General features: G+C 41.9%; 1 protein-coding gene across 1 annotated transcript in view; it reads left to right on the top strand.

Annotated features, from left to right (window-relative positions):
- LOC149286565 (retinoic acid receptor gamma) overlaps positions 1-21,680 on the top strand; it is a 63,059-nt gene extending 41,379 nt beyond the window's left edge. The window contains exons 3-10 of the mRNA XM_089493886.1: positions 14,618-14,644; positions 14,789-14,937; positions 15,895-16,036; positions 19,268-19,431; positions 19,824-20,000; positions 20,283-20,487; positions 20,759-20,917; positions 21,490-21,680. Coding sequence (XP_089350012.1) covers positions 14,618-14,644; positions 14,789-14,937; positions 15,895-16,036; positions 19,268-19,431; positions 19,824-20,000; positions 20,283-20,487; positions 20,759-20,917; positions 21,490-21,680 — 1,214 coding nt within the window. The remainder of the gene's footprint in view (positions 1-14,617; positions 14,645-14,788; positions 14,938-15,894; positions 16,037-19,267; positions 19,432-19,823; positions 20,001-20,282; positions 20,488-20,758; positions 20,918-21,489) is intronic.
- Positions 21,681-22,441: the final 761 nt, after the last annotated feature.

Genomic DNA, 22,441 nt, shown 5'->3' with positions numbered 1-22,441 from the left:
CATTAACTGCCACAGCCATTTAAATGTCACATTACTTGGCCAATGTCTACAGCATGTGTGAGCCATTCTCATCTTACTCAGAGTGATGAGAGTTGTAGTCCAAAAGAAGTTGGGAACGACATCAGCCCTGCCATACATTCTAATCCAGTGGTGTCATAGAACACATAGGGGCTTATTCACTAAACGGAGCGTTGATAAGAGTGTTGTGTTTTAGCTCGCCTGCCCAGCAAGAAGGGCTGAGCTAGCCCGGTATTATGTATAGCCAGATCTCTTTACACATTGGATTATGCATCCTACAGGGCTAGCTCAGCCCTGCTTGCGGGGCAGACTTTCTAGTACGGGCCCTTCATAATGAACAGTGCAGTGAGAGCGTTAAAACCACAACTCCCCATTTAGTGAATATACCCCATTGTGTTTATGTTTCTCCAAAGGGTTAAAATGTTCCTTATAAGCGAAGGCAGTGCCTGGGCTTTCCCCGGGGACAGAGCGTGGGATACGAAGTGAGTGCGGAGCGCTGAGTGCGGCTCTGTGATTGTACTTGTGTGTGCTGCGATGGCACGCTGTCAGTTCTGTGGGTGTGATTGTTGCTCTAGGTATGATTGTGTGTGTGTTGTTTTGACTGTGTGAGATTGTGAGGGTTTTCGGTGTGTGCAGAAGGGAGTGGTGCCACTAGGAATGTAGATTTTCTTTCACACTTACTGGGCGGGTGACTTTTTTTTGAATATGGAAATTTGGCCAAGTGCCGCTAGACAGACAAACAGGATGGAAATCAGAAAAAGGGCAAAAGCACAATGAGCTCTGTGCTGTGAGTGATGGGAAGGGCATGAAACGTTACTGTCTCTAGATTGTGGTCCTGGTGGCACTGCCACAGAGCTTGGTGTACCATTGATGCTATCCGGTAGGAGATTTTATAAGGGCCTGCGTTTATTAGTCAACTACGGGAAGCAAGACCCCCTAAATTACAGTCAGAATAAGCACCAGTGCCTTAGCACTTCACCGATCACATAACGCAGGCATTGGGATTTGAAGTCCTTGATTGGAACTCCCATCATTCTCAGCCAGCACTCCAGTAACCGCTAAGCAGTGTTGGCTGAAGTTGGAAATGCTGAATGTGCCCTTTTTATTAGAAGTTCAGCTGCTTGATTCGTTCTCATTTGGCTTACAGGAAATATCACGGTCTCGCATTAGATATGTGGCCGGTCTCCTGTGTCGCTTGACTGTGAACCACAATTTGTTTCTGGAAATGTTCAAATCTCAGCGTATGCCCCGTTCTGGCTTGCCCAGAGTATGTAACCACTTCCTGGTGTATACCAGCCACCCCTACCCTCGTCTCTTGCGTTGCTGTCAGTGCAGAATACTTTCCACGAAAGGCTTCTCCACACGATAGGACTTGGGAGTCTACATTGACTAAGATCCTACGCGTTGGTTCTGTCGGACACACAATAATCACACAACTTCTGCAAACTATTCAAAAGAACCTTACTTTACCCCAAATGTGTGTAGTTGTGTAATGCCTAGTGCTAGTTCATCTAAGATGAAAGCTTATTCTAGACATGGTTGGCCTAACCCCAGGTAGATATGGCTCCTAACGTCTACAGCTATCTTCTGTATTGATGACCCCTAATCCTATTCAGCGGCGGCTTTGGTTGTTCTCAAAGCAGTGGGTTTCCCACATGACTTTCACGCAGGGCTCCTTGCCCCGTATTAATTTGATGGCTCGTTTCATGCAGCTCTTCATGACCCACGCCGTAAACTTTTCTCGCTGTTCTTCCTCAGCGAGCAGCACGTTAGTTAATCTGTGTGGAATGGAAGTGAACTTTCTAAGAATGTTGAAGAATTTGTGGTTCTCCAACTGCCCTTAAACCTGCCTCCCATATGATGTGCTGACAAAAGCCTTCTTATACTGGCCTCTTCACAAGCGGCTGGGATTCTTGTATTAGGGACAAATGGCACTTAATGGTCCGACTGGGCCGTAAACATTTTATGGCTGTTATAAATGTTTTTCTTTGAAGTTCAGCCCATGGAAAAAGAATTTCCTTTTTTTTTTGGAAATTTGGGGTGAAAAACAGTGTGTGATTTTTTTATTTTTTTTTCTAGCCCCCCTGTCAACATTTTTAGTGCTTTATTTTTATGATGGCCGTGGTGGGAGAGGGGTAAATGGGCTTGCTGACTTCTTGGTTTTTTTGTCTCCCCTTGATCTGTTGATACCAGCCTGGAACCCTCGTAAAAAGTTTCTTTAAACTTCTCCAAAGGCTCCTTTCCCCTCGCAACCATAATCCTTTTGTATGTGGTTTATGCTGCTTTGTACGCCAGCAAATGTTTGATAACTTTATTAGCTTGGTAGCACTTAACAGCTTCTCAATAACACTTGTTTTTCGGGATCAAAGCTAATGTAATGTTGTGTTCATTAACATTATGACAATGATTAAGCAGGGATTTCCAAGATTTAGTTTAAAAATATTTCCTTTTAAACATGGCAGCCCACGGAGATGAAGAAAAACACAATTCAACTTGGGCCCCCAATTAAAAAAATAATATAAAAAAAAGGAAATTTTTTGAAAAAAAAACAGGTATTTAAAAAACAATAATCTCTAGTCGGTAACAGTAATTGGGTCATTTTTAGACTAAACAACAACAAAAAAATTTACTAAATTGTGATTTGAAATTTCCAGGCAATGACATTGAACCCCAATTTTATCACTGTTTTTTCAGAAAATGTTTAATTATTTGTTGGGTACACAAAAAATATGCAGTTAAAAAAATCTAAAAATATTTAATATTTTGCATTGTAAAGATAAATCCCATGGCATCTAATCTGGTGATTAGAAAAGATTTCTACACATATCCATTCAGACACAAGGTACGGTGTCTACAGATAAATTTTTACCTTCGGTTTATGCTAGGAGGTGCCAAAACATAATTACGTTTTAACATATACCTTAATATATAGATAACATTAGAGAGGAACATTGTTTTGGGTTTTTTTTTGCTGTTTTTGATGTCAAATGCACAGCTGCCGTCCTTCTGCTTGATGACCACTTTCTCTTCCTGGGCTGCCTTACACAGATTATATTCTGAGTATTACTGTTACGTTTCCCTTCCTTTCTTGATCTTAACGATCCGTTTACGCTGTAGTATCATAAACTTTCCGTGCCACGACACCCCAGCAGAACCACCCCACCTCCTCACTTAGAACTTCCTCTCCTTTGTGTCTCACGTTGGCATAGCTGAGTCAAACAAGGGAGTTTTGTCACAGAATAGAAGTGACGCGCGTGTGGAAGGGGAAGACGATTGCGATAGTCTTGCCTGGCAGGGGAAGGAAGTTAGGCAGATACGTGCAGACAAGCTGACGCTGTGACATCACTGGGCGCTTCATACTGTGGTGAAGGAATGATGTCACACAAGATGCCAATCTCCATGTCAGCACCTCTTCTCTCAAAATAGGACCGTATTAAAATGCAATTTAACGTTGGGCGCAAAGGCAATAATTTGTTTACGCTACGCCCCTGGCCATGTAAAAGAGATGAGATTACAGTCAGGTATTTATTACCGGAGCCTGACGTGATACACCACAGCATCCAGGAACCTTTGAAAGTGTCGCGAGTCTGTGGCATGGCCTAAACTTGACTTACTTGGACACCCAAGCCCTCTCCTTTTGTAAGAATTTTTTTGGTCTCCTATAGAGCACTAAACAGCGTCTGTTAAGAGTCTTCCCTAAATAAAGGCAGCTTTATACATTGATACTTCAGAGATGCTTCCGTGAAGTGACTTCGTTGTGTTTGGGTTTTGGTTTTGTCGGCGACTATTCAGCCAGAAAGTCACTTTGAGTCACAGATAGAGAGGACAGTGTTTGTTACCGAGAGTGGCGCATTCCACAGGTGTGTGCAGTCTTTATCACCATCGGTGGGATCGAGTTAAAGAAATGCCCCTCCTCCCCTGAAGGGCTGATTGTTTGTTTTTTTGTTTTCAGAAGCTATTAAGTAGGATTAGGCCCTCAACTGTAACGAGATCTACCCAGGAAATAGTACAACAGATAACAAGATCTTCTAACAGACTCCTCGGATTCTTATGGAAATTCTGTAAGAGGATTGAGAAGTCATCACCAGTCCCCTGGCTGGCACTGTTTGAAGCATTTATTGTCTTAGCTCATTTTAATTGCTCAGAAGATTAAACTGTAATTAGAGTATGGTTTGCTTGTTCCCAGAATGCCGCGTCCTCATCTACCGGTGTAATCAGAACACAGCGCAGGTAGTTTAGCGCCCTGAGACTACAGATTATTTTGTTGAGCAAGGAACCCTCATGTCACCATCTCCCTGAGCGGAAGTTCTCAAAAGAATATTATTTTTAAGGGTTTTTATGTCCAGCCGGGGACACCAGCCCACCCCATGTGTTAGGAGACCCTCTACATCACCGTGAATAAACTGACCCCAGCTAGCGCTGCATTGAATCCCTCCATTGTGTCCATCCATAAATCTCCGCCATTGCTCTGATCAGTCGGAGGAATGGTGTATGTATACATATGTATATCCCCTTCAATCATAGGTTTAAAGTCGCTCAGGCCAAGTTATATTTACACTTATTTACTAAAAGGGGTCCGCACCCACTCCCCATACAAACAGGCCAGATGGGTGTGCAATGTTTTGTTCAAATCTATGGAAAGCTAAAAGTTAATAAATACAGGATATTGTTTGGATGTTTTGGGGGATTTCTGGGAGTGTTTGTGCATTTGACTGATGAGACACTAAGAAATCCAAACTCAGCAAAACCACACAGAGCCGAGCACAAGAGGGGCAAGGCAGTCTTTTGTAATGGATCCCTCATTGTCATGGGAAGAGGATTATTGTGAAGGCTCGGGGACTCTTTTTGTGTTATCCAGTTAAACTTTAATGATGTCAAGTGCGGGTCTGTGTAAAGAGGCGAGCTGGCAGTCATCTGAAGAATTTGCTGCAGCTTTTCCTTTACGCGTTGGGGACACCCTGCAGAAGAAGAGACTGCGTGTGGCTCTATTACCTGTGGGCGCATTACTAAGGAAATATTCTGTTTTATACAGTGATTAGTTTTATCATTGGCTTTGCTTTTTATGAGGGATGTTTGGCTGTTGTTGTATGCATGTTGTTGCCCTTAGTGCTCTGCAGTCTGCAGCAGTGATGATCACTGTGGCTAATTGATATTGCGATACCGGTCACCGGTCCAAAGGGTTGTTTCCATTTAGATTATACATTTTAACCCCTTAATGACAAAGCCCGTACACGTACGGGCTCAAAATGCATTGTTTTCAATGGGTTTAGGGACCGCCCATTGTCCTTAAGGGGTTAAATAAGATTCAAGACCCTTCTAAATGGGTCCTCTGATCTCCGATGTGTTCCAAACTTTCTCGAGTCTACATCTTTTTTTGAAGGGTTTACCTTTCCTTTACATACTTGGTTTAGATTTTCACTCCAGATTGTATTACCCTATCCTGATGATGCTGATGCATAACCTTAAAAAAAAGTTCTCTCTATCTAGGTATCCTTTACAGCCACCATCAATCGCTTCACTTTAATGTATTTTGTCAGCTTAGGTCTATATCTATCTATCTATCTATCTATCTATCTATCTATCTATATATCTATATATATATATACACATGTGCACATTGTAACTGAGAAAAGAAAACTGGATGGAGTGGGGAACGTGGATTTGGGTGGGCAGATACTGTTTTGATTATTGTCACCAAGTCTTTGGTCAGAAGTGTAACCTGCCCAAACTGTCCCCAACCGCATTGAGAAGAGATTTTTAGAAATTACTATATATTAACCTTCCACGTAAAGTCACGACTGGAATAGTCCTACCCTAAGTGTAACATTTTTCACCCTTTCAGTGCCAGAAAGATGACATCATTGTAAACTCCTGTCTGCCCCTTCTATCACTTGGAGGTTTCATTATGTGCTTCCAGGATAATTATATCCAGCCTGCCTGTTTAAAGGAACAGTCATGCGTGTGTATGTTTTTGTATGAAACAAAGGTGAGGAGGTCCCTGCTCAAAGGAGCTTACAATCTAGAAGAGATGTCATCTCATCATAATTCTGGTGTTCAGCCCCTTCAGCAGTGGCGTTCCATCACTATAATACTACACCTCAATCACTGCGACGTGTGCTTCATAGAATAGCTTTGTGTGCCTCACATTCCAGAAATAATTCTGCATGTTACATGCCGTTATAACAACATACAAAAGAGCCCCCCTGTGTGGCCGCGAGAGCGTTTAAACGATACAGTTCCATGCATGCTTCATGCTGTCAGTCTGTGTCCAGATCTTTCTCAGAATGTGTGGAAGTCCTGGAAAACAAGTATCGTTTAACCCATGAGTGTTGGTGGCAATCCATTCATGGCTGAGTGGCTCGTTCTCTGACACTCTAATTAGAGTCCTAAATAGAATCATGAAATCAAGTCTAGTGGTCTCAGCATTACACATCAGGTATATGTGACAGGCTGAATAAGAACAGTTAATTAATCCAGTACGTTCTCACTGACCCAGGCTAACCCCACAAATGTGACATCAGAGCCCGAGCCCCGCGTCTTTTGTTCAAGGTCACTGCAGACGAACGTAATTAAGCTGTTTATATAGAGCAGACTCTTACTGGATATTTAATGCAACAAGTCTCTCCGGGAGGTTGCTCTGCGGTTGCTTATTTGTGTTTGTGCTCAACCAGTGTCTATTTCAAATTTCCATTTATTGATGTTGGGAACCACTGGGACCATGGAGAATTAACATGCAAATATACGAATGAAGTGCCAGCATTACTAATTATTAATGTGGAAGAATGAAGCTGCTGCAAGGAATGTTGCTCTTTATTTGTGTTGTAGGTACAGGATAATGTTGGTCTCACTTATCGTTTGTTTCTCCGTTGAGAGCATTTCTAAAGGACAGTAAAATTAGATATAGATATTTCTATGTGTTATAACGTTCCGTTACGTGTTCTCTTTGAGTGATTGGGCTCATTGGGCTTGGCTTTGTTTAATGTAAAGCAGGCAAGTGTAGTATTCAGATTATACACGGGTTGCAGTAGTATTAAAATGACCCGCCTGTAACAATGTATAGTATATAAGCTATGGGTAGTTTGAGGTAATGTATTTACTTATGCTAAAGGCGTGACAGTTCTCCTTTAATGGATCTTTCCCTTTAAATCAGGTAGGAAGAGAGCGGATTATTCTGAAGACGATGTTATCTTCCATCAGACATACAATTAATTCTGTCTCTGATGCCAATCAGCCTGCTCACCCAAACCTGACATGCAGGCTCCAGGGCATCCAAGAACAGTTTAATGCTTAAGGTAGCCGGCAGTTTTGTCTGCGCGGTGAAATTTCATTTTTCGAGTGTATATTTATGGCTAAAGCATGTTCCACATGAGCATCACTTCTGCCTTCAGGTCCTCTGGACCATCCAGCTCTGATTGCATTTGACATTAAGGTATTGACATCCTAACGTGGGTTTAAAGATCTAGCATCTAAATGGCAATTGTTATTTTTATAGACGTACACTTTTAAAATGACAATGCTTTAACTATAAATATTCATTTAAAATTTGCTTGCTATGTGCAAATAGATAAAAAAAAACTCCCGTATCCATTTTTGTAATTTTGGTATGGTCCAAAACGCTATACACCAAATGTGGCCCACGCCATTTTAGGTTTACACTGGAATATGGGGCATCTGTGCACATAACGATGAATCTAGTGAAGTACTTGGAAGTGCGTGTCTGTGTTTGTGTGCATTAGCTTGTGTGTTTGGGTGTGTGATTGTGGAATTTTGTAGCTCTTCATCTCCTCTGTGACAATAGGTTAAAATGCTTCAGCAATACTAAGCAGAGACGCTTTTCAACACTTTGGGGGGTGGGGGATTCTCCCACACTAATGCAAATACCCCTCTCCTAATTCTGCCAGATTGAGAACTGACACAACCGGTCCCTCAGGTATGAGATGGTATTAACCCCTTTCTGGCCATAGAGGGAAAAATGTTCAATGAGATATCCCTGGTCAGAGGGGTCCTTTTTACTAAGGAAAATGGATATAGCTGTATTAATCCAAGCAAGCGTTTATTGGGCCAGCATAGAAAAATATATAAAGTTACATAAACTTTAGGGACCTCAGAGGTCTCTACTTCTGAAGAAAAGGTTCCATCAGAGGTTCCGAGGTAACTTTACACTTTTAAGTTCTGATAATAAAAAAAGATGGCAGCCTCCATCATCAACCTTTTTTTGTTTGTTTTGCTGATTAGTGTGATATGATTATAGACTGCAAAAATTTTTTGGTAAATAAGCTTTTCATTATTTTCTTCAGTGGATCTTGACCTTTATTATCTGAAGATATGTTTTCTGTAATTTAGCATCGTCATTATGATATGCTCAGGGGTGGAATAACCCCAGTAGCATCCACGTTTCTTTCTTCCAATTTCTTATTTTTTTCACGCCATGTCATACTAATGTCCATAAATACTTTTAATGTGACTCCTAAAATGCACGTGACTTTGTCCAGATCTGGATGTCTTCAGTACTAGAATCTAACTGGAAATAGGTCTTGAGAGAGATGTTTATTAACCTTCAGAGGTCCTCTGTTATTGCATCACAGCGGGGGATCTGCGTCGGTCCTAAAAGGACACGGCTTCAATAAATCAATTAAAAGAAGAAACCCAAATTGTAGTTCCTGCTGAATTTACAACGCATTGTTTTTTCTCATCTCCTTGGCAGTCGAGGCTTTAAAATAACAACCTGCAAAAACCTGTTGGAATTTAAGAATGGAAATTTTAGAAGAGCAGCGAGGTGGAGCTGATCTCCGAAAGCTCACCTCAACGCTGCCATCTTCCCAAGCAAATACCGCCTCGCAATGAAGATCCTAATCAGCAATTCTGTCTCCAGCCCTTTGTATGGATATAAAGGATGGAAGACTTGGAAGGGGTCTCCCTCCCTGCTGGGGCATTAAACAGAGGTGTTTGTGCTGAGGGGGTGGGCAACGGCATTAGAATATGATGCATTCTCTTATCTTAAAGAGGTGAAAATCACCCTGCTTTCAGTGCATTGTATGCTCAATCTGTGATGTTTTGCATAGTAATTGCATGCCATTGTGGCCGGGGGAAGGTAATCCCCAAGTATAAAAGCCCATCAGAAAGTGATACCTACAATTGATATGAAAGGATATGAGAAAGATGTGTTGCTTCTGTTACTCTTTAATCCTCACCCTGCTGGTGGCTTCAGAAACCCATTACCATGCAATACGTCCTCTAATCCATAATGGACCTCTAGAGATCAATATCCCGTCGGTTAATATTAGCAGGCACACAGGGGGCTATAGCCACCAGGCTAGCTTGATATCCCAAAGCCACATGGTTTTATAGGACAAATGTGCTTATTTATTTGTGTTACACTGCCACCGTAATGAAGGCGATATTACCGTAATAAACACACTGCTTTTATTTGGATAACAGCGGGGCACATTTATATGACCAACCTTTTTTAATAAATCTTTGAATTGTGTTACCTACTTTTTTTTCTCACCCATATACCTAATATGTTCTCTTTATAAGAGGTGTATGGTGTCAAAATATACTTGGGAGTTTTAAACATGAGAAAAATCCATACAATAATATTAGCCCAAAAATAGACCACCACCTAGTAGTGGAAACATCTGTTACCCAACTTTATTTCACCGCTGGGGTAACTTGTATTCTAATACTGGAGTAACTTTTTTCTCTATTAATACAATACACTGGAGATGTATAAATGTGAGATACTTCTAAGCAGGTCCTATCATTAGCTCCAGAATCACTTGCCCTGTGGGATTATCCAACAACTCTTCAAAGTAGAGGGAAAGATTTTGAGAACTTTACTCTTTACATCAACTGTATTTGATTTTGTTAATGGGATATTTGACCTGGGATCTCCAGGCAATCCAGATCTGACATATAAAAAGCGATTGCCATTCATGTATCTACGTATAATAGTATACATGGGCTCATCATAAACCGAATTGTAATGGAGGGGTTACAAGACAAAAATGCATCATTAGGCCCCGGGGCCAAATGCTTAACATGCCTGGTCTTAAGCATAACGACACTGCGTCAGGTATTTTTAGTGCCATTATATATTAATTATACTTGGAGATAGAGGATGACATAAACAGTATAGCCAGCGTGTAAATGTATTTTTATGTGGGCTGTAGATCATGTTGGAGTGGACAGGTGCTATCTTCTAGATGCACATTCCTTTTTTCAGGACAGGAATTTAAACTAAATATTCCCCAAGGATAAAAATGTCCACTGGTATTGCAGGTTCTATATGACTGTATGGTGGGTGGACGTGAAAACCTGCGCGAGGTGGGCGCGAGGACACACATCATTGTAGCGGAGCCTTTAGAATTCTTTGTTAGGATGTACTATTGGGGGATTCCTTTCTTTGTCTCCCCCTCCACCCCTTCTCTGTAATGTACACCTTCATTGGGTTTCATACCACTTTGTCTTTGTCAGCCAGTTCATTGTGGATAACAGAATCTTGATTGCAGACAGGAGGGCAGGAGAAAGAAGGAACACCTCATGTCTTTGATGGATTAGTTCCCGAGTGGCTTTAGCAATCTGGATGATGTCATGTTGGTGAATAGAAGATGAATGTCAGATACATTGGCTTCAGTCCCTTCAAAGAAAATAACAGGAATCATATTGATTAGTAAGAGTAAAGTAAAGTAGCATTTAATGATCTAGTGAATGCCAGCTCAAAATGTAACAGATGCCTGGGCTGTTGAGTAAAGGTTTAACTCACAACCGCCTTTATTTTTTGGAGCCAGGCTTTCCCTTGCTTCTTCTGTAGTGTCAGGTTGTTGGTTTTACATACTGTATGGCGAGTATTCCACCTTAGTGACATTGTCTGCGAGATCTTGTTGGGCAGCTTCTTTTGTTGTACACTAGGAGAGCAAAAAGAGGACACGTTGAGTTGTGGCTTTCCTATCAAACATGGGTTTCCTGTTCTGTACGGGTGATTTATATCACCCCATAGGCAGTCTCAGCAGGAGGTAGAGATAGAAACGTGTCTCCAGGTATCATAAATATGGCTATGACACATGTTCCTTCTGGTGTGCAGGAGACTGAAAGTGGCCCTCTAGAGTTAGCTTTGCTTTCTGTTCAGTTCAGTATGAGCCAGATTGTTCATTCACCAGTAAATGTCCCGGTCATGCAGTAGGTGAGGTGCTTATCAGTAAATGGCCATTGCACTTGCTGATGGATCCCACTGTCATCTTGTGAGAATGATACCTGCTTTTTACACACACTGCTATCAAGGGAGTAATCTGCTCAGCAATAAATAACACTGGCATCCAGTAACAGAGACCGTCGCCCATAACTAACACTGCCAGCCAGTGACATAGACCGTCGCCAATAAATAACACTGCCAGCCAGTGACATAGACCGTCGCCAATAAATAACACTGCCAGCCAGTGACATAGACCGTCGCCAATAAATAACACTGCCAGCCAGTGACATAGACTGTCGCCAATAAATAACACTGCCAGCCAGTGACATAGACCGTCGCCAATAAATAACACTGCCAGCCAGTGACATAGACCGTCGCCAATAAATAACACTGCCAGCCAGTGACATAGACTGTCGCCAATAAATAACACTGCCAGCCAGTGACATAGACCGTCGCCAATAAATAACACTGCCAGCCAGTGACATAGACCGTCGCCAATAAATAACACTGCCAGCCAGTGACATAGACCGTCGCCAATAAATAACACTGCCAGCCAGTGACATAGACCGTCGCCAATAAATAACACTGCCAGCCAGTGACATCGACCGTCGCCAATAAATAACACTGCCAGCCAGTGACATCGACCGTCGCCAATAAATAACACTGCCAGCCAGTGACATAGACCATCGCCAATAAATAACACTGCCAGCCAGTGACATAGACCGTCGCCAATAAATAACACTGCCAGCCAGTGACATAGACTGTCGCCAATAAATAACACTGCCAGCCAGTGACTGAGACCGTCGCCAATAAATAACACTGCCAGCCAGTGACTGAGACCATCGCCAATAAATAACACTGCCAGCCAGTGACATAGACCGTCGCCAATAAATAACACTGCCAGCCAGTGACTGAGACCGTCGCCAATAAATAACACTGCCAGCCAGTGACATAGACCATCGCCAATAAATAACACTGCCAGCCAGTGACATAGACTGTCGCCAATAAATAACACTGCCAGCCAGTGACTGAGACCGTCGCCAATAAATAACACTGCCAGCCAGTGACATAGACCGTCGCCAATAAATAACACTGCCAGCCAGTGACATAGACCGTCGCCAATAAATAACACTGCCAGCCAGTGACATAGACTGTCGCCAATAAATAACACTGCCAGCCAGTGACATCGACCGTCGCCAATAAATAACACTGCCAGCCAGTGACCATAGACTGTCGCCAATAAATAACACTGCCAGCCAGTGACATAGACCGTCGCCAATAAATAACACTGCCAGCCAGTGACATAGACCGTCGCCAATAAATAACACTGCCAGCCAGTGACATAGACCGTCGCCAATAAATAACACTGCCAGCCAGTGACATAGACCGTCGCCAATAAATAACACTGCCAGCCAGTGACATAGACTGTCGCCAATAAATAACACTGCCAGCCAGTGACATAGACTGTCGCCAATAAATAACACTGCCAGCCAGTGACATAGACCGTCGCCAATAAATAACACTGCCAGCCAGTGACATAGACCGTCGCCAATAAATAACACTGCCAGCCAGTGACATAGACTGTCGCCAATAAATAACACTGCCAGCCAGTGACATCGACCGTCGCCAATAAATAACACTGCCAGCCAGTGACATAGACCGTCGCCAATAAATAACACTGCCAGCCAGTGACATAGACCGTCGCCAATAAATAACACTGCCAGCCAGTGACATAGACTGTCGCCAATAAATAACACTGCCAGCCAGTGACTGAGACCGTCGCCAATAAATAACACTGCCAGCCAGTGACTGAGACCATCGCCAATAAATAACACTGCCAGCCAGTGACATAGACCGTCGCCAATAAATAACACTGCCAGCCAGTGACTGAGACCGTCGCCAATAAATAACACTGCCAGCCAGTGACTGAGACCGTCGCCAATAAATAACACTGCCAGCCAGTGACTGAGACCGTCGCCAATAAATAACACTGCCAGCCAGTGACTGAGACCGTCGCCAATAAATAACACTGCCAGCCAGTGACATAGACCTTCGCCAATAAATAACACTGCCAGCCAGTGACATAGACTGTCGCCAATAAATAACACTGCCAGCCAGTGACTGAGACCGTCGCCAATAAATAACACTGCCAGCCAGTGACATAGACCGTCGCCAATAAATAACACTGCCAGCCAGTGACATAGACTGTCGCCAATAAATAACACTGCCAGCCAGTGACATCGACCGTCGCCAGTAAATAACACTGCCAGCCAGTGACATAGACTGTCGCCAATAAATAACACTGCCAGCCAGTGACATAGACCGTCGCCAATAAATAACACTGCCAGCCAGTGACATAGACCGTCGCCAATAAATAACACTGCCAGCCAGTGACTGAGACCGTCGCCAATAAATAACACTGCCAGCCAGTGACTGAGACCGTCGCCAATAAATAACACTGCCAGCCAGTGACTGAGACCGTCGCCAATAAATAACACTGCCAGCCAGTGACTGAGACCGTCGCCAATAAATAACACTGCCAGCCAGTGACACTTACTTCTTATTGCAGAAATAGCAATAAATTAATTATAAAAGAGAACTCCTTGACAGACAGAAAGCATTATGAAAAAATGCGAAGAAAGATGAAAGAGAGGGGAGGTGGGACACGGAGACACGGGCTCCCTGGGCCGCAGATGTAGCAGAAGGGCTGTGTTGCCCGCTTCTCGGAGCGCTCGCTCCTTTAACCTGTCTGTGCTGGAATGTGCTTTTCAGGGCATTGTAACAGGAAATTCTGTGTGTGTTGAAAGCTGGGATAGAAAGCATCTGCAGGCTGCCCCTGGGGGATGTTCTCAGCCTGAGGGGGGCTGCAAGGGCCAGGTTACATTAGGGTTAAGGCTGCCTTCTTTCCCTCTCTCCTGGTTATTTTGAGCTGCACTAAATTAGTAGCACATGTCTTCGTAGATATTCACATTTCTGCTTCCTTTAGTCAAAGGCATTGCCTAATAGGCAAGAAGGAGTAATGAAATCCCTCTGTATTAAGAGGTCTTGGGTTCGAGGGTTCACTGGCATCTTTTTACCTCGGGTTTTTTGCCTAATATTAGTTACTGTATATGGAAAAGTCTTCTTTCAGATCCAAGGTATCTGTGTACAAAATGTATATCTTAAGCTGACAGCATCTTGAAACAACAACCATAAATAAACTACAATAATTTTAACCTCTTTGATTGCAAGCTCTTCTACCAAGCATTTTCAGTTGGTATGTAGCATTACCAGTTGTTAATGTTTTTTCATTAAAGGTTCAGTCCTTATACATAGCATTCACTAACATTGTAAAACTTGTGTGTAATGGGAGTTCTGGTTCAAACAAATATGTCGATGAAAGTGATGTATTATGAGTATGATGTTCAGAATCCAAACACTCGGATTTGGTTCCTTGTCTTGTGAACATAGTTTCCGGGACTAGCCATTATTTATGACTATGCAGTAAGTATTTAACACACTACTAATTGGTTGTTATGATGGCTGCTACTTTGCAATATAACCCTGACCCATTCTTTGTCTCTCCTTGTATGTGTTTAGCTGTGGAAACCCAAAGTACCAGCTCCGAGGAAATGGTCCCGAGCTCACCATCGCCTCCGCCACCTCCACGTGTTTACAAGCCCTGCTTTGTGTGCAATGACAAGTCTTCTGGATATCACTACGGAGTCAGCTCGTGCGAGGGATGCAAGGTGAGACGCTGCACCTTCATCAAGTTGTAGTATTCTTCACAGTGGAAATCTGGGTTTCTTGACACAAGTCATCTTGGCGCAACTGTTTCTTGAGTCAATGAGTTTAACTTTTGATTGAAATTGTTAATTGCTATGGGTCACCAATAGTTCCAAGCTGAAAATGTACTTTTTGGCGAATTTACAAATGAGTTTGAATGAATTTTGTTCCGGGGAAAATCAGACTCCCAGAGGTTTTGTAGAGATGCAAATAAAAGTCCGGGAGTTGGAACCTGCATTAAGCTGAAGAAGCCAGGAGCTCCACGCTTGGCAATTGGGTGTCCAGCAAGTTTAACCAAAGCTAAATTAAGGACACTCGTGGACGCTTGCTACGGCTATGAGCTCTTAATCACAGATACAATTCCCGAGTAGTTGTTTCTTGGGAACAGATCACAAGTAATAGTTTCTAGAGAGGATATCTTACATTGCGTAGTCGCAGAGTCTTTTTCATCCCACCATTTATGGACAAAGTGACATGTCCATAGATTGCTTATACAGTACATACTGGTAAATGGTTTTATCTCGCTGTCATATAAACTGTCTGATTTCCTTTCAATATATCCTTTTCATTTTTCCCTTCTGTGTAATTATCGTCTAAAATAATCCTTCTCTTATATTTTCCCATCTTTGCAAATACCTTCAGCTCACCCTCCATGTCATGTGCGGTTTATTTTACTATATTCTTCTGTGCATTTCCAACATAAATATCTGTCATCCCAAACTTGCCTGTTTTTTTTCTGTTTTTCTGAATTTTCCATAAGCATTCAATAATTATAATATTACTACATATATATAGTAGCACTGTCCCATTCCCACTTTTATGCCTCGTTTGTAGTTTGGTCTTTATATTTTTCTTTTCTTGTCTGCTTGTCCCACACCAACCCCATCCATTCATCTCATACCCTTCCCTCTTTCTGGCAGGGCTTCTTTCGCCGCAGTATACAGAAAAACATGGTGTACACATGTCACCGCGACAAGAACTGCCAGATCAATAAGGTGACTCGGAATCGCTGCCAGTTTTGCCGACTACAGAAGTGTTTCCAGGTTGGGATGTCAAAAGAAGGTACGTTACTTTAGGTTTCTGTTAGCACTCTAGACAAAGGAAAACCAGGCAGATTTCGCACAAAAGGTTTCTTCACATCTCAAATCTTGCATATGAGTGTCTGAGATAGTTTAGGCTCTGGACACATTCCTTGTAATTCCAGCACCTCATCTTGTCCCTCGGGTGCTCGAGTAAATAGACTTTTTACACGAAGAGGCTCCTTGGTTCTGAATTCCAGAAGGATAAACAGATGCTCAAGTAACAATCAGACCCCACTCTTTTCTTTTAAGTGAGCGGCCCTTTACTCCGATATCCCACAGGGACAAAAGGAAGAAGGCTGTAGTCTTTGGGATACATCAGTCGGGTTATACCTAGTGTCAAAAGTGCCAAATATCAGTAGGCTTGTTTTACAATATGTGTAATCATGTCTGGAGCGCCTTGGGCATCTAAAATAACAGTGTAAATAATACCGAGTTAAACTGTACTAACCACAAACCATTGCAGAATTTTATTTAGTAGGATAAAGTATCAAATACCCGCTACTTTTTTATTTGTAGCTCTGTCAGAACAAGATTTTGTAGGGATGCCTTGTGTGTACAGGTTTCTCTTGTTACTGTGTTTATCATCCCCTCCTTCTGTGGAGCCCATAGAATAAATGCACTGTACTTGTCTGGTCACAGTTTAACTCCATAGCAATTTAAATTACGGTGTACTAAAAAGGTTAATAAATGTTGCACATGTATGAAATAATACTTCATACTAGGATGATGCTTTTAAATTAACGGGTAAAGATTTGCAATAGAGAAATAACATTTCTGCTATAGTTGTGACAAACATCATATTATCAGCAGTAGAACATATAATAAACTCTACTAGCGCATGTGAAGTGAGTAATTTGCTGTACAAGGAGGATCCCGATAGTGGACTTACGCAGGTGTCACAATATGATGGAGAGAAGCTAGCATGGCAGCATTATCACAACTGGAATTAATACAGGGTAATACAGGGATGTGTATCGGTAAACATAAGTTGGTCTACCTGCAGACATTGAAAAGATCCTGCTTGATGAGCTGAGGTGGTTGATTCTTGGTCTCGGTCCTGTCGACCAACTCACTTTTCCAGAAAAGAAAAAAAAAAGGGGTTTTGGGTTTTCTCAGAGGATACTTTGAAATGTTAGGCCATAGTAGGTACTGATTCTACATCAATGTTTGCAGATAATGTTTTAGATGTTCTGCCCTTTTTACCTAGACGTGATAAGATAGGACTTAAAAATATGTAAGTCATATACACAGTCCAGTTCTTTGATTACTTTATTTTAGGCCACCACAAGGGCCGGAATTTCTTATAACACTTACTAAGAACCTCACAAAACCTTCTTGAGAGATAGACTGATCACTTTGCATGCTTTAGCGTTGTTCATCAATGTCATATTTCTGTGAATGGATCTATTTGCTTCAGTAAGAAGTCATTTTTCATCCTCTCTTTTCTTTTGTTTCTTTACCGGCCTGTTCTGTCTATTCACGGTAAGTTTCTTGTTTCAGGGCTCTGTCTTCTGTGTATTACCGTACAAAAATCCTTCCCTGTCTTACCTTGGGGCTCTCTTTCTCTCCAGTATCCTACTTTCTTTCTTTATTTTTTCTCATAGTCTTTTGCCCTCTTTCTCACTCCCTCTCTTCCTCTTATTCGCCTGAGCTTTGAGCCTTTGTCACGCAAGCAGCACATTCCTTTTGTTCCCCGTCTCGTTCTCAGCCTATGCCCATCCTTCTGTCTCTTTCTCTCATTCCTTCTCTCTGGCTCTCTCTGCTCATGCCCTTCTCTTGCTATAAGTGGGTTTCCGGCGCCTGGCTTCCTGTTGTTAGGGTCCCGCACACTTTATCCCGAGGTGAAAAGGAAGTTCACAAGGAAATGTGTGAGGAAAGTCGGGACACAAGGGAGGTGGGTGAACGAGATAGAAAGCGAGGAGAGATGCAGAGAGGGCCCAAACGTTCTAGAACCAGAGAGGGCTTCACGAAAAGCTCCAATTCACAAAAGGCAACTGGATAACATTCTGACGCATTCACGTTTGCTTAGCTGATTCTTCTTGGTTTATGTTCGTCATTGATTTGTGTTTGTCGGAAAAACGTAAGCCATGCCAAATGCTTGGCTTGGAAATGATACCATATACATGTAGACAATGTGAAAATTCCCATGTTATGAAAATATCTAGCCCACCAAATCTGATGAGTATAGAAGATTTTCACATTCTCTGTGTATTTAATTGACAGTGATAGAAAGGCTAGTCGAAGTCCTAATTTACCATTAATCTTCTTAAATTGCTGAGGAATGTTCAATTTAAGAAGCAATTGGCTTGATCACTGACCTCTTCTTTATAATTGACTGCTGCACCTCCCCTGAAACGGATATTAAATTGGTTTTTTATGCTTTGTGTTCCCCCCCCCCCCCCCATATACCTCTGGTTTCTTGAGAATAGTAGGAAGAATTGACTTAAAGGATGAGAGAGCAAAAAAAAAAAAAATAATGATGCATCTCTGTATCCCCTGCGGTGATCATACCCACCACCTGCAGGCAAGGACAAAGGTCACCATCGAGGGCCAGAGGTCAGGTCACAATGTATTTTGTAATAAGGCTGAGACAGGAGACACAAGGCTAGTAATCCATTCCAAGTAACAGCTCTCCTCCCACTCACAGCATTCACCAGATTTATCACCAATGATACAGTGCTTTCAGATCACTATAACCTTTTTAGTGTCAGACGAGTGCGTGTGATTTCACAGAAAGGGTTAAGAAAAATTACAGACAATATTTTTGGTGATATGGATACACACGCACCTAAATAGTATAAAATGATATTTCCCTGAGCAATAACAGGTTTACTAATGTGAATAAATGGGCAGATTCGCTGGTTAACATTGTCACTGTGATCAAGAACTCTACAGAACAGCAAGACATTAGCATTAATAATATTTCCGCAGATCAGTTCTGTGCCAGGTCGGGGATGGCTGGGCCACCAGGCACAGTTGATGGCTTTTACCAACATTGCATGTGACTTTTAATCTGGACTTTGATGTCCTTCTGATGATGTCTGATTTCTGTAATGGCACAAATTATCAATACCAGTGGTTATTATACTGGTTTTAAACTGGAGTGGCATATATATATATATATATATGTCACTCCAAAAAACATTGTTTTAATGTTTATATTTTTTTTATTGTATTTTGTTTACCCTATTTGTTTTGTTTTTTTCCTTAGCGGTGAGAAATGACAGGAACAAAAAGAAGAAGGAAGTGAAGGAGGAGGTGGTAGTACCGGACAGCTATGAGATGCCCCCTGAGATGGAGGAGCTGATACAAAAAGTGAGCAAAGCTCACCAGGAAACTTTCCCTTCTCTCTGCCAGCTCGGCAAATACACCACGGTAAGAGCCTCGGGAAAGCGAAAGGCATTTGTGAATGTTAAATTCCCTTAGAGGAACCATTCTCTGACCTGGATACTTGGATGAGACATATATGTACAGCATGAGTTTAGGACATTGCATTTTTCATGGGGCGTGATTGCTGGGGGATGCATAGGGTGGGTTTTCGTTCAGTGCCTTTTTAATGTAACCGTTGAGATGGAATGTGTCCTATCACCTTAACTCTCCTACAGCTAATTCTATATGTGAAATGTGCATATGTTCCAATAATTTTAACCAAGCTGACTAGCGTTCAGTATTAATATCACAAACATTCAGGATTGGCGTCTGTACTGATACGTGTTTTGTGGGTTCTGCCTCATTGACAATGCGTCCCTTCCTCTCTTCTGCCACAGAACTCTAGTGCTGACCAAAGAGTGCAGCTGGATTTAGGTTTGTGGGACAAGTTCAGTGAACTTGCCACCAAATGCATAATCAAGATAGTAGAATTTGCCAAACGTTTGCCTGGATTCGCCACGTTGACTATCGCTGACCAAATCACCTTGCTGAAAGCCGCTTGCCTTGACATCTTGGTGAGTTGAAACACAAGCACCCCCGATCTCTCCAAGTTCTTCCCAATATATTATACAGAGCACCTATTTGTAGTATCAGATGTAATAAAAGTGTAATTTGAGGCGGATTTGGAAGTTGTTGGTTGTTATGTTTACCTCTGCACCGTGCTGTAAAGTTTTTTAGTTGAGCTTTTTGGCAACATAAGAAACTCTAAGACACCACCTAGCACTGTAAAATAATAATTATAGTACTGAATTCTTTCAGTGAAGAACTTTTTTATGACATGAACCCATTGGTTTTAGATGCTTCGGATCTGCACACGCTACACTCCAGAACAAGACACCATGACCTTTTCTGATGGTCTGACTCTAAACCGAACCCAGATACACAATGCTGGTTTCGGGCCCCTCACAGACTTGGTTTTTGCATTTGCCGGCCAGCTACTTCCATTGGAAATGGATGACACAGAGACCGGACTTCTATGCGCCATCTGTCTAATTTGTGGAGGTATGGCAGCTCTCTCTTTAAACCTTCCCACACACGTCCATTAATATGCCAAACACCAGTATTTAAAATGACTAAAACGTAAATCTGTGTATGTCACCAGAGCGGTGGGGTTGTCTCTAGTTTGTGGTAATAGCAGCGCACGAATATATTCTAAGAATGTGTTGAAAAGTCTAAAATACTGTGGGAACAAGGTGGGCCTGAACAGAGCCACTTGTGAATTGTGTCTGATTCATCGCAGAGAGCTTGCATTAAACATGTTGTCTCCCTTTAGATCGGATGGACTTGGAAGAACCAGAAAAGGTTGAGAAACTACAAGAGCCGCTGTTGGAGGCCCTGAAATTTTATGCCCGTCGACGAAGACCTAACAAACCATACATGTTCCCACGCATGCTAATGAAAATCACTGACCTGCGTGGAATCAGCACAAAAGGTAATTGATATTGTTAATTTATTTAATATATTATTAGGAAAAGGTAAAAAAAAGTTTTGGCTATAATGAAAACGAAAATACCAATAAGAAGAAAAATGTATAAATCTGTATTGGTCCAAAAGTAGATGGAGCCTTTAGTTGAAGGTGAATGAGTGACAACACAGAAGTTGTAGAGTCATATTAGCTTTTGGAACCTCTGAGGTCTTCTTCTGTGCCAAAAGAACACATCCTTAAGGCCATGAAAGCTTCTGTGGCTACATGTTTTTCGGTGTTCAACTAAAGATTCCAATAAAGAAGGACTAACTCACAAATGCAGAATTATTCATAAAAAATGAAGAAATCAACATATACCCCATACCTCACATATTTTCTGGAGACAGCTTAATCCATTAGAACAATGTGAAGGCTGCTTGTGACACAGCAATGTAGTGTTTGATGAGGAGATGTGTATAGGCAAAACATTTAGTATTGTTGACAAAGTTAAACTTTTTAATATGAGCAAATCTTGGGGAATGATAAAATTACACTAGCCATTTTTACATTATTTTAATGTTTTAATTGATATGTGATAGGTGCCGAACGAGCAATCACACTAAAGATGGAGATTCCCGGACCGATGCCTCCACTGATCCGCGAGATGCTGGAGAACCCTGAAGCTTTTGAAGATGGCTCAGATACACCTAAAGCCAGTGAGACGTCCTCCTCTGAGAGTAGCAATGGAAGTCCCAAAGAAGAAGATAGCTGCGGTTCCAAAACTCCCTAGCTGTTCTAACTCAGCGTGAATGAAATCCCCCAGCCTGAACACTTTGTGCGAGCCACCTAGGCTTTACCCCATAATACAAGGCATTCAGGGGTGAGCCACGTCAATTGGGTCAACCTTTTGAAGGCTCTATAATGCTCTTATTTACCGATGCAAAACAAATCCTCCTCTTTGAAAGAGAGAGGGGACTTGGACTGGACTTAACTACAAGCAAAAATATCCAGGAAACCACTGGGGTTTCATGTAAATGTGATTTCTAACTCACATATGCACACAGGGGTATACCAAAACTTAACAAAGCCTTCAAGCCCCTGGTTCTATAAGAAGCCCGAGTAATTGGTGAAAGAAAACTCTCCTACTCCTATGAATTTTTCCAAAGATTGTTTTGTTCTTTGACGTTCCGTGTCACTGTGAGATGGGTCATCAAACTCATCCTTGTTCCATTACCATAGAGAACACATTCCTGGAGAGGCCTGAAACACATCATGTGTGTACATATGCATATACATATATATATACAAGCACACGCGTATATATACACATATATGTATGTGCGTCATTAAATATATTTGCTATTGCAATGTTTTTTATGCTTTTTTTTTTCCAATGGCTGAAACGAGGTCATATGACTATAAATAAAGCCTATTATTCCTTTACAAAGGCATCATCTGATGCGCTATGAAATGTTAAATATGTTGCATACGCCATCTTCATATACACAAAGCGGGCTGATATGGACTATTGTGATACACGTTATGGAGTAA

Source organism: Sceloporus occidentalis, unplaced genomic scaffold, assembly GCF_023333645.1.
Source record: "Sceloporus occidentalis isolate IW3139 unplaced genomic scaffold, rSceOcc1.0.p SCAF_68, whole genome shotgun sequence".
Taxonomy (NCBI): Eukaryota; Metazoa; Chordata; class Lepidosauria; order Squamata; family Phrynosomatidae; genus Sceloporus; species Sceloporus occidentalis.
The sequence above is the reverse complement of the archived record's forward strand: the minus strand, read 5'-3'. Positions and strand labels throughout refer to the sequence as shown.